The sequence below is a fragment of the Leopardus geoffroyi genome, chromosome C2 (genome assembly GCF_018350155.1).
Source record: "Leopardus geoffroyi isolate Oge1 chromosome C2, O.geoffroyi_Oge1_pat1.0, whole genome shotgun sequence".
NCBI lineage: Eukaryota > Metazoa > Chordata > Mammalia > Carnivora > Felidae > Leopardus > Leopardus geoffroyi.
The window spans coordinates 70,837,336-70,852,612 of NC_059333.1; the positions used below are offsets into that span (position 1 = coordinate 70,837,336).

General features: G+C 41.1%; 1 protein-coding gene across 4 annotated transcripts in view; it reads right to left on the reverse strand.

Moving 5' to 3' along the window:
- The window catches only part of SLC12A8 (solute carrier family 12 member 8), a 140,288-nt gene that overhangs the window by 91,883 nt on the left and 33,128 nt on the right, over positions 1 to 15,277 (reverse strand). For all 4 annotated transcript variants that reach the window (XM_045502357.1, XM_045502358.1, XM_045502355.1 and 1 more), the window contains exon 5: positions 9,352 to 9,583. In XM_045502357.1, coding sequence (XP_045358313.1) covers positions 9,352 to 9,583 — 232 coding nt within the window. The remainder of the gene's footprint in view (positions 1 to 9,351; positions 9,584 to 15,277) is intronic.

A 15,277-nucleotide genomic window follows, 5' to 3' on the forward strand; every position in this document is an offset into this window, starting at 1 on the left:
AAATTTACTACATTAGAAATAAAGTTGAAGAACTCTCCCACAGAGATGGAAAAAAGGAATATGCTAGAGAAGAGAGAAGATGAAAATAATAATAATAACAGGAGGTTCAAGCCAGGAGCTCTAATATCCAAGTATTCAGAATTCAAGGAAAAAATTAAAAATTAAAAAAGAGAAAAAACAAAGGGGAAGAAATTGTCAAAGAAATAATTTGAAAATTCCAGATCGAAAGTGCCCCAGGTCAACAAATAGCAATTTTCATCATGAAATCTTAGAACCTCAAGGGAAAAGGGAAGGTTCTGAAGCACTTGAAGAAGAGAAAGAGGTCACTTACCAGGAGCAGAAATCCAAATAGCACCAAACTCCTGGATGCTGCTGAATGCCAGAAGGTAGAGCAATGACTTCAAAATTCTATGGGAAGTGATTTTCAGCCTAGATTTTTATATCTCCTACCAATCACTCCTACCAAAGTGACATTTTCCATCCTAGACAGAAGAGGATGATTTGGGATCCAGACAGTAGGGACAGCACCTGGGAGAAGTGAGGGCAAGTACCAAACAACAGCTGTGATCCTGGCCTGATATCATCCATCCAGAAGGAAGGTGAGGATGGGGTTTCCAAGAGAAAATGTAACATAGGGAGAACTGGGGAAAATGCTTATACATATTTAAAAGCTCTATGGATGGGGCTCCTGGGTGGCTTAGTCGATTAGGTGTTCATCTCTAGTTCAGGTCATGATCTCACAGTTTGTGGGTTCAAGCTCCTCATCGGGCTCTGTGCTGACAGCTCAGAGCCTGGAGCCTGCTTCAGATTCTGTGTCTCCCTCTCTCTCTGCCCCCCCCCCCCCCACTTGTGCTCTGTCTCCCTCTCTTTCTCAAAAATAAACAAACATTAAAAAAATAAAAAATAAAATAAAAATAAAACTCTATGGATATTTTTATAACAGTGATTTAAAAAAACTAGAGAGGTGCCTGGGTGGCTCAGTTGGTTAAGCATCTGACTTCGGCTCACATCATGATCTCATGGTTCATAGGTTCGACCCCATGTCAGGCTCTGTGCTGACAGCATGGAGCCTGGAGCCTGCTTCGGATTCTGTGTCTCCCTCTCTCTCTGCCCTTACCACACTCATGGTCTATCTGTCTACTTCTCTCTCTCTCTTTCTCTCAAAAATAAATAAACACTAAAAAAAATTTTTTTAAGCTAGAAAATAAAGCAAATGAAAAAAATAGAGCATAGTGGATTGAATTGTGGACCCTAACAAGATATGCCCACACACTAACCCTAGAAACTTGTGAATGTGGCCTTATTTGGGAAATAGGTCTTTGCAGATATAATTAAGTTAAGGATCTCCAGATGGGATCATCTCGGATTATCCAAACTGGACCATTTCCAGTGACAAGTTGTCCTCCTGAGTTTCTCACAGAGGAGAGGCAAGAGGAGGAGAAGGCCATGTGACCACAGAGGCAAAGGTGGGAGCAATGTGGCCACCAGCCAAGGAACACCAGGAGCCACCAGAAGATGGAAGAGACTAGGAAGTGTTCTCCTCTAGAGACTTGGGAGGGGGTGTGCCCCTCCAACACCTCGCTCTCCCACCTCTGGCCTCAAGAACCATGAGCTGCTATATTTCTGTTGCTTTAAGCCACCCAGTTTGCCGTGGTTTGTTAAGGCAGCCCCAGGAACTAAGACATAGAGTAAGCTTAGTTTCAGGAGAAGCTGAAGATATACAAACAAGAAAGCAATCAGAGTATGCAATTTGGCTCAAAAATGAGTATCTTTATGTATATGTATTACTTTAACTACACATAAAAATTAATTTTAAAAGAACAAATGACATATTAGAAGAAAATTTTTCAACATATACAACAAACACTGTCTAACACTAATAAAAGCTAACCAGGTATTTGTTTTATTTTGAATTAATTGTGAAGGTAGAAGAGTTACAAATCATTGAAAAGGAAGACAGCACAAAGGAACAATAGGGAAAGATTATAAATAACTCAAAGAAAATAAATATAAATGGCAATAAAAATATGAATAAAATAATTCTCATTAATGATTTCAGAAAAATTAATTTTTTTTAAAGGAGCACAATTTTTGCCCATCATTTCTTGCCAGAAATTAAAAAAAATGAACATATCCAATATTGTTCAGGGTATGGGGAATCAATAACTCTTACACACTGTCAGTGAGAGTTCAAAATGGAACAACTTTATGAGAAGGCAGTTTGGTAGCACAAAATAAAATTTTTAAAAAATCTTTTAATGTTTATTTTTGAGAGAGAGACAGAATGGGGGAGGGACAGAGACAGAGGGAGATACAGAATCCAAAGCAGGCTCCAGGCTCTGAGCTGTCAGCACAGAGCCCTACACAGGGCTCAAACTCACAGACTACGAGATCATGACCTGAGCCAAAGTTGGACACTTAACTGACTGAGCCACCCAGGCGCCCCAGAACCTATCAAAATTTGAAATATTCTTGACCTTTGTCCTATTAATTCTATTTACAACCCTTGATCCTATAGAAATAAGCTTTAAATTTTGCACAACGATATTCATGTCAGCAATACTTCTAATAGCAACGAACTAGAAAAAAACTAAATATCCATCAATAAACAAATATTTAAATATAAAGTATTTTCAGCTTGTTATATGGAATACTATTTAAGTGTCAAAAAAAGAATGAGGGAATCCCAAATGTACTGACATTACAGTCATGATGTCCATAATATATTATTGAGTACAAGAGGAAAAATAGCAGGGCGCCTGGGTGGCTCAGTCAATTAAGCATTCAACTTCGGCTCAGGTCATGATCTCACGGCTCGTGAGTTTGAGCCCCTCGTCGGGCTCTGTGCTGACAGCTCAGAGCCTGGAGCCTGCTTTGGATTCTGTGTCTCCCTCTCACTCTGCCCCTAACCCACTCGCATTCTGTCTCTGTCTCTATCAAAAATAAATAAACATTAAAAAAAAAAAGAGGAAAAATAGTAGAACAACAGAATTTAAGCACATTTTTACAAAGAACTATGTTATATGTGTTTATGTACATGCACATGCACTTGAAAATAGACTGGAAAGATATTTACCAATCTCCCTCTGGGGAGCAGGAGCAGAAGAGAGTAGGGGAGGGAACTTCCACTTTTTATTTTATATTTCAATATTTTTAAAATTCTTATAAAACATTTGTCTCTGAAATAAAGGGGAAATATAATTTCACTTAAGTGTACTTAAAATTTTTTTTTCTGATTTTAAAATGAACTGTTATGGTTTAAAGTGTGTCTTCAAATTCTTTGACACATCTCCATTCAAAATTATAGAAACTAATTTCCCTCCCTTTGAAGAGGACCGAACTAAGTGATTCACTTCTAACAAAGAGACTATGGCGGAAGTAGGGCTCTGTGACTTCTGAAGCTAGATCATGTGAAGGACAGAGCGTGCGCTCTCTCTCCTTCTTGTTCCCTCTGATTGTTTGCTCTCAGGGAGGCTGGCCACTGCATGACTTGGGGACACGTAAGCAGCTTTCAGGAAAGGACAACATGGAGGAGGAGGGAGGCCTCCCTCCAAAAACCAACCCCAACTTGCCAGCCAGTTCCTCCAGCCCTGGTCAAGCTTTTAGGCAGCTGCCGCCCCTGCTGACATCTGACTGAGCCTCATGAGAAACCTTGAGCCAGAACCACCAGCAATGCCATAGCTAAATTCCTAGCCCACAGAAAAGGCAAGAAATAATAAATGTTTATTGTTGTCTTATGCCACTAACTTTTGGGGTGATGTATTTGACAGCAGTATATAAGGAATGCCTGTACCAAGCTCCCTGGGGAGGGCAGAGGTGTGAAAATGAAGTGTGGTCTTACTTTCCACGTTCTTACTTTATACATTCCAGGACTGTTTAGATTTTTTTCTAGTTAGTCTTTTATATTTAAATAAAGGGACAGAAATAAAGTTAGGCTTAAGTGTATTTTTAAAACATTCCTTCCCTGATTTTAAACATAACACAAAAGAAAATGGACAAAGTTGCAGGTCTGACACCAGCCAACCCCAGCCCTCCCTAGAAAGTAGCAATAACCAAGCCAGTATGGTATTGGAGAACAAGCAAAGAGCACTAGAACAGAGCAGGGAGCCCAGAAATAGACACACACAGATACAGTCAACAGATCTCTGACAAAGGAGCAAAGGCAGCGTGGTCTTTTAAAAAAATGGTGCAACACCAGGGCAGGCACATGCAAAAGCAAATCTGGACATTGACCTTACACGGTACACAAAATTGACTCAAAACAGATTACAGACTTAAACGTAAAACACAAAACTGTAAAAAGTCTAGAAGATAACATAGGAGACAATCTACATGACCTTTGATTTAATCATGAGTTTTTTAGGTACAACACCAAACGCATGGTCCATGAAAGAAAAATATTGATGTTAGATTTCATGACAATTAAAAACTTCAGCTCAGCAAAAGACATTGTTAAAAGAATAAAAAGATGGGGCACCTGGGTGGCTCAGTCGGTTAAGCGTCTGACTCTTGATTTTGGCTCAGGTAATGATCTTACAATTTGTGAGTTCGAGCCCCACGTGGGGCTCCAGGCTGACAGCGCTGAGTCTGCTTAGGATTCTCCCCCTCTCTTCCTCTCTCTCTCTGCCCCTCCCCTGCTCTCTCTCTCAAAATAAATTAATAAAAACTTAAAAAAAAATAAAGTATTAAATGTAAAAAGACTATCAATATAGAATTATATATATATATATATATTAATAAAAACTTTATAAAAATAAAGTATTAAACGTAAAAAGACTATCAATATAGAACTCTATATCTATCAATATAGAATTATATAGGGGCGCCTGGGTGGCCCGGTCGGTTAAGCGTCCGACTTCAGCTCAGGTCATGATCTCGCAGTCCGTGAGTTCGAGCCCCGCGTCGGGCTCTGTGCTGACTGCTCAGAACCTGGAGCCTGTTTCAGATTCTGTGTCTCCCTCTCTCTGTCCGTCCCCCGTTCATGCTCTGTCTCTGTCTCAAAAATAAATAAACGTTAAAAAATTAATAAATTATTTAAAAAAAAAAAAGAATTATATATAAGGAAAGTCCTGGCTCAGTCAGTTAAGTGTCCGACTCTGGCTCAGGTCATGATCTCACAGCTTGTGAGTTTAAGCCCCACATTAGGCTCCATGCTGACAGCTCAGCGCCTGGAGTCTGCTTTGGATTCTGTGTCTCCCTCTCTCTCTGCCCCTCCCGCAGCTTGTGCTCTTTCTGCCTCTCAAAAATAAGCATTAAAAAAATTTATTTTAAGAATAAAAAGATAAGCCATGGACCGGGAGAAAATATTTACAAGACCTACATGTGATAAAGGGTTTGTGTCCAAAATATACACAGAATTCTTAAAACTCAGCAATAAGAAAACAACCAGATTAAAAAATGGTCAAAAGACCTGAACAGACACCTCACCAAAGATGACATACAGATATCAAAAAACATATGAAAAGATGCTTAATATTATATGTGATTACTGAATTTCAAATTCAAATAACGAGATGCTACTATTAGAGAGAGATACATATCAGAGTGTTTAACATCCAACACACTGACAACACCAAACACTGGTGACAATGTGGAGCAACAGGAACTCTCACCAGCTGCTGGTGGGGATACAAAATGGCACAGCCATTTGGGAAGGCAGTTTGGCAGTTTCTTAGAGAGGTAAACATAGTCTTACTGTATGACCCAGCATTCATGCTCCTAGGTATTTATTCAAATGGGTTAAAAAGTTGTATCTTCAACAAAACCTGCATACAAATATTTACAGACATTTTATTCATAATTGCCAAAAGTTGGAATCAACCAAAATGTCCTTTAATTAGGTGAATGGATTAAAAAAAAAACCGAGTTACAACTACACAATGAAATATTCAGTGACAAAAAGGCATGAACTAGCGAGTCACAAAAAGGCACAGAGAACCCTTGAATGCATTTGCTTAGTGAAAGAAGTGAGTCTGAAAAGGCTACATACCATATGATTCCAACTCTAGGAAAGGCAAAACAAGAGAGGGAAAGAGTAAGATCAGTGGTTGTCAAGAGTTCAAGGGTGGGAGGAAGGAGGAATGAACAAGTGGAGCACAGGAATTTCTGACACCTTAAAACTATTCTCTACGACACTGTAATGGTGGATACACATTATTATTGTATGAGCTCACAGAACTGCACAACACAAAGGGTGAATCTTACTCTAAACCATGGACTTCAGGTACCAATAAGGTATCAACATTGGTTCATCACTTGTAATGAACATGCCACAGTAATGACCGATATTGATAAGAGGGGGAACGGAAGTGGGGAAAGGAGAGGGAAAAGATATGGGGACCTCTGCACCATCTGCTCAATTTTCCATAAACCTAAAACTGCCCTAAAAAATTCAGTCTATTAGGGGCACCTGGGTGGCTCAGTCAGTTAAGCATCTGACTCTTGGTTTTGGCTCAGGTTGTGATCTCACAGTTCATGAGATTGAGCCCCGTGATAGGCTCTGTGCTGACAGTGTGGAGCCTGCTTGGGATTCTGTCTCCCTTTCTCTCTCTGCACACCCCTTTCTCAAAGTAAATAAATAAATAAATAAACAAACAAACAAACAAACAAACAAACTTAAAAAAATAGTCTATTAATTTTTTAAGTAGCACTAACCAATTGATGGAAAAGGAGAAATAACGTAATGCCGCCACCCATAACCTCAGCAGAAAGACAGCCACTGCTGACACTTAGGTATAGTTCCTTCCAGTCCTTTTTCCAGCCTTTTTTCAAATGTCTATGTGCATGTCATTTTTCCAAAGGGCTGAAATCATTCTGCTAAATGCATTCTGAAGGTTTATGATCTAGTTTTAGTTTGGATTTTTAACTGCAAAGAAAGTAGCCCATATAAAACATCAGTGATACCAAAAACAGATTTGAGAGGGGCCAGTTGCCATGGAAATGATTGAAAATAAATTTCACTTCACACTACACCCTGCTAATGCACTGACCAGAAAGAAGGAGAAATACTTGGAGTAACAGAAGAGCAGCCAAGATAGCTTCTAATCGAGAAGAAGGAAAACACATCAGCCTAGTGAGGTTTCAAAGAGGCTAGAAGCATCAACCTGCAATTTAATTAATTAAGCTTTTTCAGCAACCACGCTGATGGAGGGAGAAAGCACCCAGGAATGGGAGACTGGAGTGGACCCCCTCGCCCCCACTGACAGTTAGCTTTACAGCCAAACAGCCAGCAGGTCTCCCTCCGGATGTGGGCTTGTCTCTGCAGTTGGTGCAAGGCCAGGAAACAAATCATTCCTCCCCTGCGATGGAGATGCTCCAAGTGTTTAGCAAGCTGCAAGGCCCAGGCGCCAAGTGATCCGTTTGGACACTGCATTGGCTCTTAACATTGGAGCGGGTCCTGGGGCAGCCCTCCTGCACAGGGCTTAACCCTTTAGATGCTGGGTCATGGGCAGTCTGGAGGTTCTGGGGCAGGGATCAGGATGTCAGAGTGCAGGGGGCACTCAGGGAGCTCAGGGGAGAGACTATTTTCCAACAGAAGAATTTGAACATATGAAAAATAAGGCCAGAGTAGCATGTACCAACTGAATTCTGATCTTCCTGCAACCAACATCTTTATGAGAGACAAGACTATTTAGGCTCAGGACAGCCTTCATGGGGGAAAGCAGAGCTATTATCACCAAAAGGCAGCTGGTGGTGTAAAGACAGACATCGCTTCCTACCTAGGAAACAGCGCGACTACATATGTGAATAGATCCAGTTTCATTCCCAGCTCTGCCACGGATCACCATGAGTGATATAATCCCCAGTTTCCTCATCTGTAAAATGGGTATAACTGTTCTTCTCTCATGGGTTATGGTAAGGATGCCACGAGCTAAGTCATGTGCAGTGCTAAGCACCAGGCCTGGCACAAAGCAGGCGCTCGCCCCCACCATCAAAGGCACTTGTGCTGCAGGTCTTTTTCTTTTCTTCTCTTTTCTATCATAGAGGATGGCCCCATTTCCCTTTCCCTATCCAGATTCCAATGTAGATGCCTGGCCACTGTTGCCATAAAAAGCCAGAGTCCCCGAAGTGTGAAATATCAGGCAGTTATCTTTTTTCTAAGGCACCCATGAACAGCCCTCTACTCTGGAGAGGAACAAAGACTTCTGATGCCAAACCAACCCAGACCACAAAGCTATACCCTTACAGACACTGTGGGCAACAGCATCCCACTCAAAGCATAAGGATTGAGGATTATAGCTGCCAAGCATCCTCCAGGCCCAGGAAAAGCCAGGGTTAAACAGTGGTCCATCCGTTACCAACATGTGACACCATTTCCAAATGGTCCAGAATACACCTGCTGTTTATTCTCCTTCTTTAAGCTTAGTTAATGGACTTATGTTCTTATTTTGAAAGAAAATGTACTATTAAAGAAACTGTAGGTGATCAACCTATATCTGTTCCCATCTCCTACAAATGACAGTTGGTAGCATTTGTAACATTTGCATCAAGTCCTTTTAACACAAAAGAGGGACGCCTGGGTGGCACAGTCAGTTAAGCGTCCGACTCCTGACTTCAGCTCAGGTCATGATCTCACGGTTTGTGGGCTCGAGCCCCATGTCGAGCTCCATGCTGGGCATAAAGCCTACTGGAGATTCTCTCTCTCTCCCTCTCCCTCTGCCCCTCCCCCACCAGCACACATGTATGCATGTGTGAGCTCTCTCTCTCTGTCTCTAAAATAAAAAATAGGGGCGCCTGGGTGGCTCAGTCGGTTAAGCGTCCGACTTCAGCTCAGGTCATGATCTCACGGTCTGTGAGTTCGAGCCCCGCGTCGGGCTCTGTGCTGACGGCTCAGAGCCTGGAGCCCGTTTCAGATTCTGTGTCTCCCTCTCTCTCTGCCCCTCCCCTGTTCATGCTCTGTCTCTCTCTGTCTCAAAAATAACAAATAAACGTTAAAAAAATTTTTTTAAATAAATAAATAAGTGAAACAAAAGAAATAAAATATGACACACAAAATTGAAATCTATCTTCTATTAAAATCTATTTCCTGCCCAGTCTCCCAATCACTGTTAATGAATTTAATCTTTATCTAGTCCAGTTCTACTTTATTCTTTGTTTTAAATGTTCCTATTTTCTTTTAACAGAAAGAAAATAAAAAGGAATGTGGAAAATATGCTAAATGAAAATGCCTATGTGAGAAGGGGCTTTCGGGCCTCTGCAGCCAAGATACACCCACTCACCTGCTCCAGGAACAGCACACTCCCGGTAGGCAAAGCTTATGGGAAGTTAGTCCTACAAACTCACACCTACACACATCTAGAAAGGAGTGCAGACCCCTAGAAGACCCCATCCACTCAATTCCCAAAGGCTTACCTGGGTCCAGGTGTGTGAAAGAGCCCACCACGAAGTCCAGTGTGGACACGGCCAGCAGGAACAGCAGCAGCAGCTGGAGGCGGATTATCCATTTGACACCTGCTAGGTTAATCCCCAGCAAGGCCAGATGCACCGCCACCGAAATTCCTCGCACGGCCCAGATACTCCTGAGGCTCAGCAAATCGGAGATGGACTCAGCAAAGCCGGTGATGTACATGGCCCCTGCGACACACTGACAGGCGAGCAAGGTGGGAAGAGTTGGCAAGAGAACAGAGAATCAGGAACCCGTGGGTCAGACCCGCCCAGCACTGAGGGCTGCACCCACCCTCATCAGGGCTCAGCACCTGGGAACCAACATGGGGGAGGGGTCAGCGAGCCCTTCCTGGCCATGCCCTCTGCCTCTGGCCCCATTTCTTCTCATCTACGTCTCTACCATCACCCAGAGGGGAGCACAAATGCCAGTCAGTAGTGACTAAGATGAGGAGGGAGATGGGACTCTGGGCCAAAGAGCACTCTGGACTTCTCTGTCTGAGTTATTCAAGAGCTAAACAGATGGCACAAAAACAGACACATAGACCAATGGAATAGAATAGAAACCCCAGAACTAGACCCACAAACGTATGGCCAACTCATCTTTGACAAAGCAGGAAAGAACATCCAATGGAAAAAAGACAGCCTCTTTAACAAATGGTGCTGGGAGAACTGGACAGCAATATGCAGAAGGTTGAAACTAGACCACTTTCTCACACCATTCACAAAAATAAACTCAAAATGGATAAAGGACCTGAATGTGAGACAGGAAACCATCAAAACCTTAGAGGAGAAAGCAGGAAAAGACCTCTCTGACCTCAGCCGTAGCAATCTCTTACTCGACACATCCCCAAAGGCAAGGGAATTAAAAGCAAAAGTGAATTACTGGGACCTTATGAAGATAAAAACCTTCTGCACAGCAAAGGAAACAACCAACAAAACTAAAAGGCAACCAACGGAATGGGAAAAGATATTTGCAAATGACATATCAGACAAAGGGCTAGTATCCAAAATCTATAAAGAGCTCACCAAACTCCACACCCGAAAAACAAATAATCCAGTGAAGAAATGGGCAGAAAACATGAAAAGACACTTCTCTAAAGAAGACATCCGGATGGCCAACAGGCACATGAAAAGATGTTCAGCGTCGCTCCTTATCAGGGAAATACAAATCAAAACCACACTCAGGTATCACCTCACGCCAGTCAGAGTGGCCAAAATGAACAAATCAGGAGACTATAGATGCTGGAGAGGATGTGGAGAAACGGGAACCCTCTTGCACTGTTGGTGGGAATGCAAATTGGTGCAGCCGCTCTGGAAAGCAGTGTGGAGGTTCCTCAGAAAATTAAAAATAGACCTACCCTATGACCCAGCAATAGCACTGCTAGGAATCTATCCAAGGGATACAGGAGTACTGATGCATAGGGGCACTTGTACCCCAATGTTCATAGCAGCACTCTCAACAATAGCCAAATTATGGAAAGAGCCTAAATGTCCATCAACTGATGAATGGATAAAGAAATTGTGGTTTATATACACAATGGAATACTACGTGGCAATGAGAAAAAATGAAATATGGCCTTTTGTAGCAACGTGGATGGAACTGGAGAGTGTGATGCTAAGTGAAATAAGCCATACAGAGAAAGACAGATACCATATGGTTTCACTCTTATGTGGATCCTGAGAAACGTAACAGGAACCCATGGGGGAGGGGGAGGAAAAAAGAAAAAAAAAAAAAAAAGAGGTTAGAGTGGGAGAGAGCCAAAGCATAAGAGACTGTTAAAAACTGAGAACAAACTGAGGGTTGATGGGGGGTGGGAGGGAGGAGAGGGTGGGTGATGGGTATTGAGGAGGGCACCTTTTGGGATGAGCACTGGGTGTTTTATGGAAACCAATTTGGACAATAAATTTCATATATTATAAAAAAAAAAGAGTCTCTTAAGGTTTGTGGAGGTTTTTTTTTACATAACTCTTTTTTGAAATAAAATTATTCTCCATTTTGTCAAAAAAAAAAAAAAGAGCTAAACAGAATAGAAGCACACAGGGGGTCCCCTCGCAGAGCCTAAGAAAGGCACTAAATCAAACCCCAGTTTTTTCTCCACTTCTTTGTAGGTCACTATTATTTAAAAAAAAAAAAAAATTACCTGAAACTTAGAATAAGAAAAAAAAGTGGGCAGCAAATCCTTTCAATGTCGTATGGAACAAAGGCTACCCAAGGACTGGCTAGGTGAATGTACTTAGTTCTACTCATTGTTTACTATTGATTAAGCGTGTTAAATGTCCCAGACTTTATGAAGTTACTGTCCATTTATAGATTTTTTTTCCCAGCAGAGATGCAAATAGCTTCTGTCCAGTGGAACAGACAATCCAAAAGATTCGGTTTCTTATCCTGTAAGGCATTAACCAATTTTGTATCAGCAATCTTATCCTTACATTTATTTATGAAATTGCTTCACCAGGAACTAGGTACATCTTACTGGCTCCTCCATTAATTAATTAGTTAAAAAAAAAAATCTTTGGTCCATGTATATTTTATATTTGCCTGAAAGTCATGATTTTATCTTTGAAAAAAATATTTAAGGGGCACCTGGGTGGTTCAGTGGGTTAAGCATCTGACTTTGACTTGGGTCATGATCTCGTGGCTCATGAGTTTGAGCCCCATGTGGGGCTCTGTGCTGACAGCTCAGAGCCTGGAGCCTACTTAGGATCCTGTGTCTCCCTCTCTCTCTCTGCTCGTGCTCTGTCTCAAGAGAATATATTTAAATCTCAACTTCAAATAAATATTTGAAAATAACACCAACCTCACTTTTCATAATTCCTCAGCACCCTTCTCTCCATCAGGCTTGATCCTTCCCCACCCCCAGGCCACTGGGTCATGGTCATCACTGTGCTCTGTTCCCATTGTTCTCTCAGGAAACAAATTCTTCTTGGGCCTCAGTCAAGTTCCTCCTCCATGAAGCCTTTCCTCATCCTCCTTTTCTGAATAAATATTATGCTTACTGCCAGTAAGTAATGCAATTAATTATCTGGGTCACTAGTCTATTCTTAGTTCATGCATATAAGCTTATCCCCTACCCCAAGCCACCAAGAATGCAAACATCCTAAAAAACAAAAATGTTTATGCTGATCATACCTCTTCAAAGCCCCTACATTTGCTAACTATGTTGCAAACATTCAACAGATATTTTGTGATATGTTGACTGTATGAAAAGAGTTCTGGGAAGCAGGTACCATTAATTTCCTGCTTTTTTAGGTAAAGACCAGAAGGGCGATATAATTTCTGTACTGGAGAGGAGCTCAGGAAGGAGGTCCCATTCTTCACTGAGATCAGCTCATTTTGCTACTAGACATATACCATCATTGTCAATGTTCCCCAAACTTACACTAGGCATTTCTGTCTATATTGGAGTGGGGAGGGGGGAGCCCAGTAAATGTAAGCAGAAGGAAAGTCATCCTTGAGAGAGAGAGAGATGAGAGAGAAACATCACCTCATGACTCAAACTTACACTTGGCTAAATAACAAGAGTGTGACAGGCATAAGGATGCTGCTATTCTGTCACTATCTGGCCAGGTCAACAGGACTCTGCATGGCCAGATATATCAGAATTTAAAAAAACAAATGGTAACAATGCAGTGATGATCATCACCTTCCCAGGTGTCTGACACCTCACATGTGCAGAGGGTGACACCAGAACTGGAATGCAACCATTTGCATCTGGAGCTTCCAAACCCACCATTTTCCTTTTCTAGCTGGTGAACAGAATTTGCTCACATGAAGTGGGCCAAGCAGTAAAGACTGCCTTTGTCTCCAGTGGCTCCAGTAGAGTCCCTCTCTCCAATTCATAGCTAAAATCACTTTTTAGCCCGAAGATGCTAGGAACAAAACATAAAGGAGAAGCCTGTGGAGGCTGTGTGAAAGGACATGGTGGTTAGGAGCATGGACTGTGAAATCAGACCGGGGCCAAATGCTGTGGCTCCCAGGCTTAGCTGTGTAACTTGGGAAAGTGTTTTAAGCTCTCTGTGCCTCATTTCCTCATCTGTGAAATACAAATAATAATAATAGTACTTGCTTCAAAAGTTATTGTGAGGGGGCACCTGGCTGGCTTAGTTGGTTGAGCGTCCGGCTCTTGGTTTTGGCTCAGGTTGTGACCTCATGGTTCTCAAGTTCGAGCCCCGCATTGGGCTCCACATTGACAGTGTGTAGCCTGCTTGGGTTTCTCTCCCTCTCTCTCTGCCCCTCCCCCACTCGCACTCTCTCTCTTTCAAAATAAATAAAGTCAAGGAAAAGAGAAGTTACTGTAACGGTGAAATGAGATAATTTATGTAAGTTCTTAGAACAGTATCTGGCTCATAGTTTGAGTTATAGAGATACTAGCTATTGGCCTTATCATTTTTACTGTACTATTATTAGCTACTGAAAAAGAAGAAACAGTAGTTAGCCATGAATTTCATAAAATACTTTGTTAATGTTAAATAGATGATGGTATTGTCACTGGAAATTTGCAATGTAACTTATAAATAAGGATTCTTAAAACTGAAAAGACTTACTATGAAGGAAACCAATAACAACCACAAATTAAACTGTCTTCTCAAAATCTAAGAGCTTTGGGGTAAGAGGTGAGGGTATTTATGGAATGTGGGGGAGTCAAAGTGTCATAGAGATTTCATACTTGGTAGGCGGATGAACATAGTAAGCAATGCTGCTCGATTGAGAACTATAGGAAAAGTATAATTATGGCTTTTCTAAGGGTGGACTATAACTCTTCTCAGAACAAAAAGCACAGTAGAGCTTCCAAATCAGCAAGGGGAAAACATACAATAGAAATAAATTTGAGCCATGTTGGCAAAATAATGAGTTTTTTAAATTTCAAATGATCTAGAAAGTAATGAAAAGCAGAATATTATATCCTAAAACTTGAGAGGCACACTAATCCTGCATTCAGAAGGAAAAAAAAAAGTATAACCCTAAATATTTTTATTAGTTAAAAAGGGCAGAAAAAAAATAAAATATTTAACTTAAGACATGATAAAAAAGACCAATATAAATAAAAAGATAGTAGGAAGAGGTATTTAATAAAAGGAAATATGAAATTAATAAAAGAAAAATAACAAAAGAAAGAATTCAGAGAATAAAAGCTGATCCTTTAAGAGAAGCCTGGCTGTCCCTGTCTGTGGAATGTGTGACTCTTGATCTCAGGGTTGTGAGTTTGAGCCCCATGTTGGGTATAGAGATTACTTAAAAATAAGATATTTAAAATAAAAATAACAGCTGATCCTTTAAGAGATAAATAAAATACATACACACCTAGCAGTCTGATTAAGAAAAGAAAAAATTACAGATTTTAGGAATGAGAAAAGAAATACAACTACTCTTATAGAAGAGAGTAAAGTGATAAATACAGAAGACAAATGTGCCATGAATTATCGTACATTCATATTAGGCAATGCTAAGCTACTAGTTAAAAAGCACAGGTTTAGGGGAACCTGGGTGGCTCAGTCGGTTGAGCATCTGACTCTTGATTTTGGATCAAGTCATGATCTCATGGTTTGTGAGTTCAAGCCCCGCATGGGGCTCTGCACTGGCAGTATGGAGCCTGCTTGGGATTCTCTCTCTCTCACTCTCTCTCTGCCCCTTTCCCACTTGTGTGAGCTTGCATGAGCTTCCACAGATGCACTCTCTCTCAAAATAAATAGTTTTTTCAAAAAAGCACAGGCTTTTCTGAAACACTGACCTTGAGGAATATCTATAACTTATTGTTAAGTGAGAAACACAAACCATGGAATAGAGTATAAACTCTGTCCCCATTTTTGTAAAAACAAGCAAGCACTTCAACAATCATAAATTCACATACATAAACACAGGGAAGGTGGCAGAAAAGGATGGTGGGTATTCACA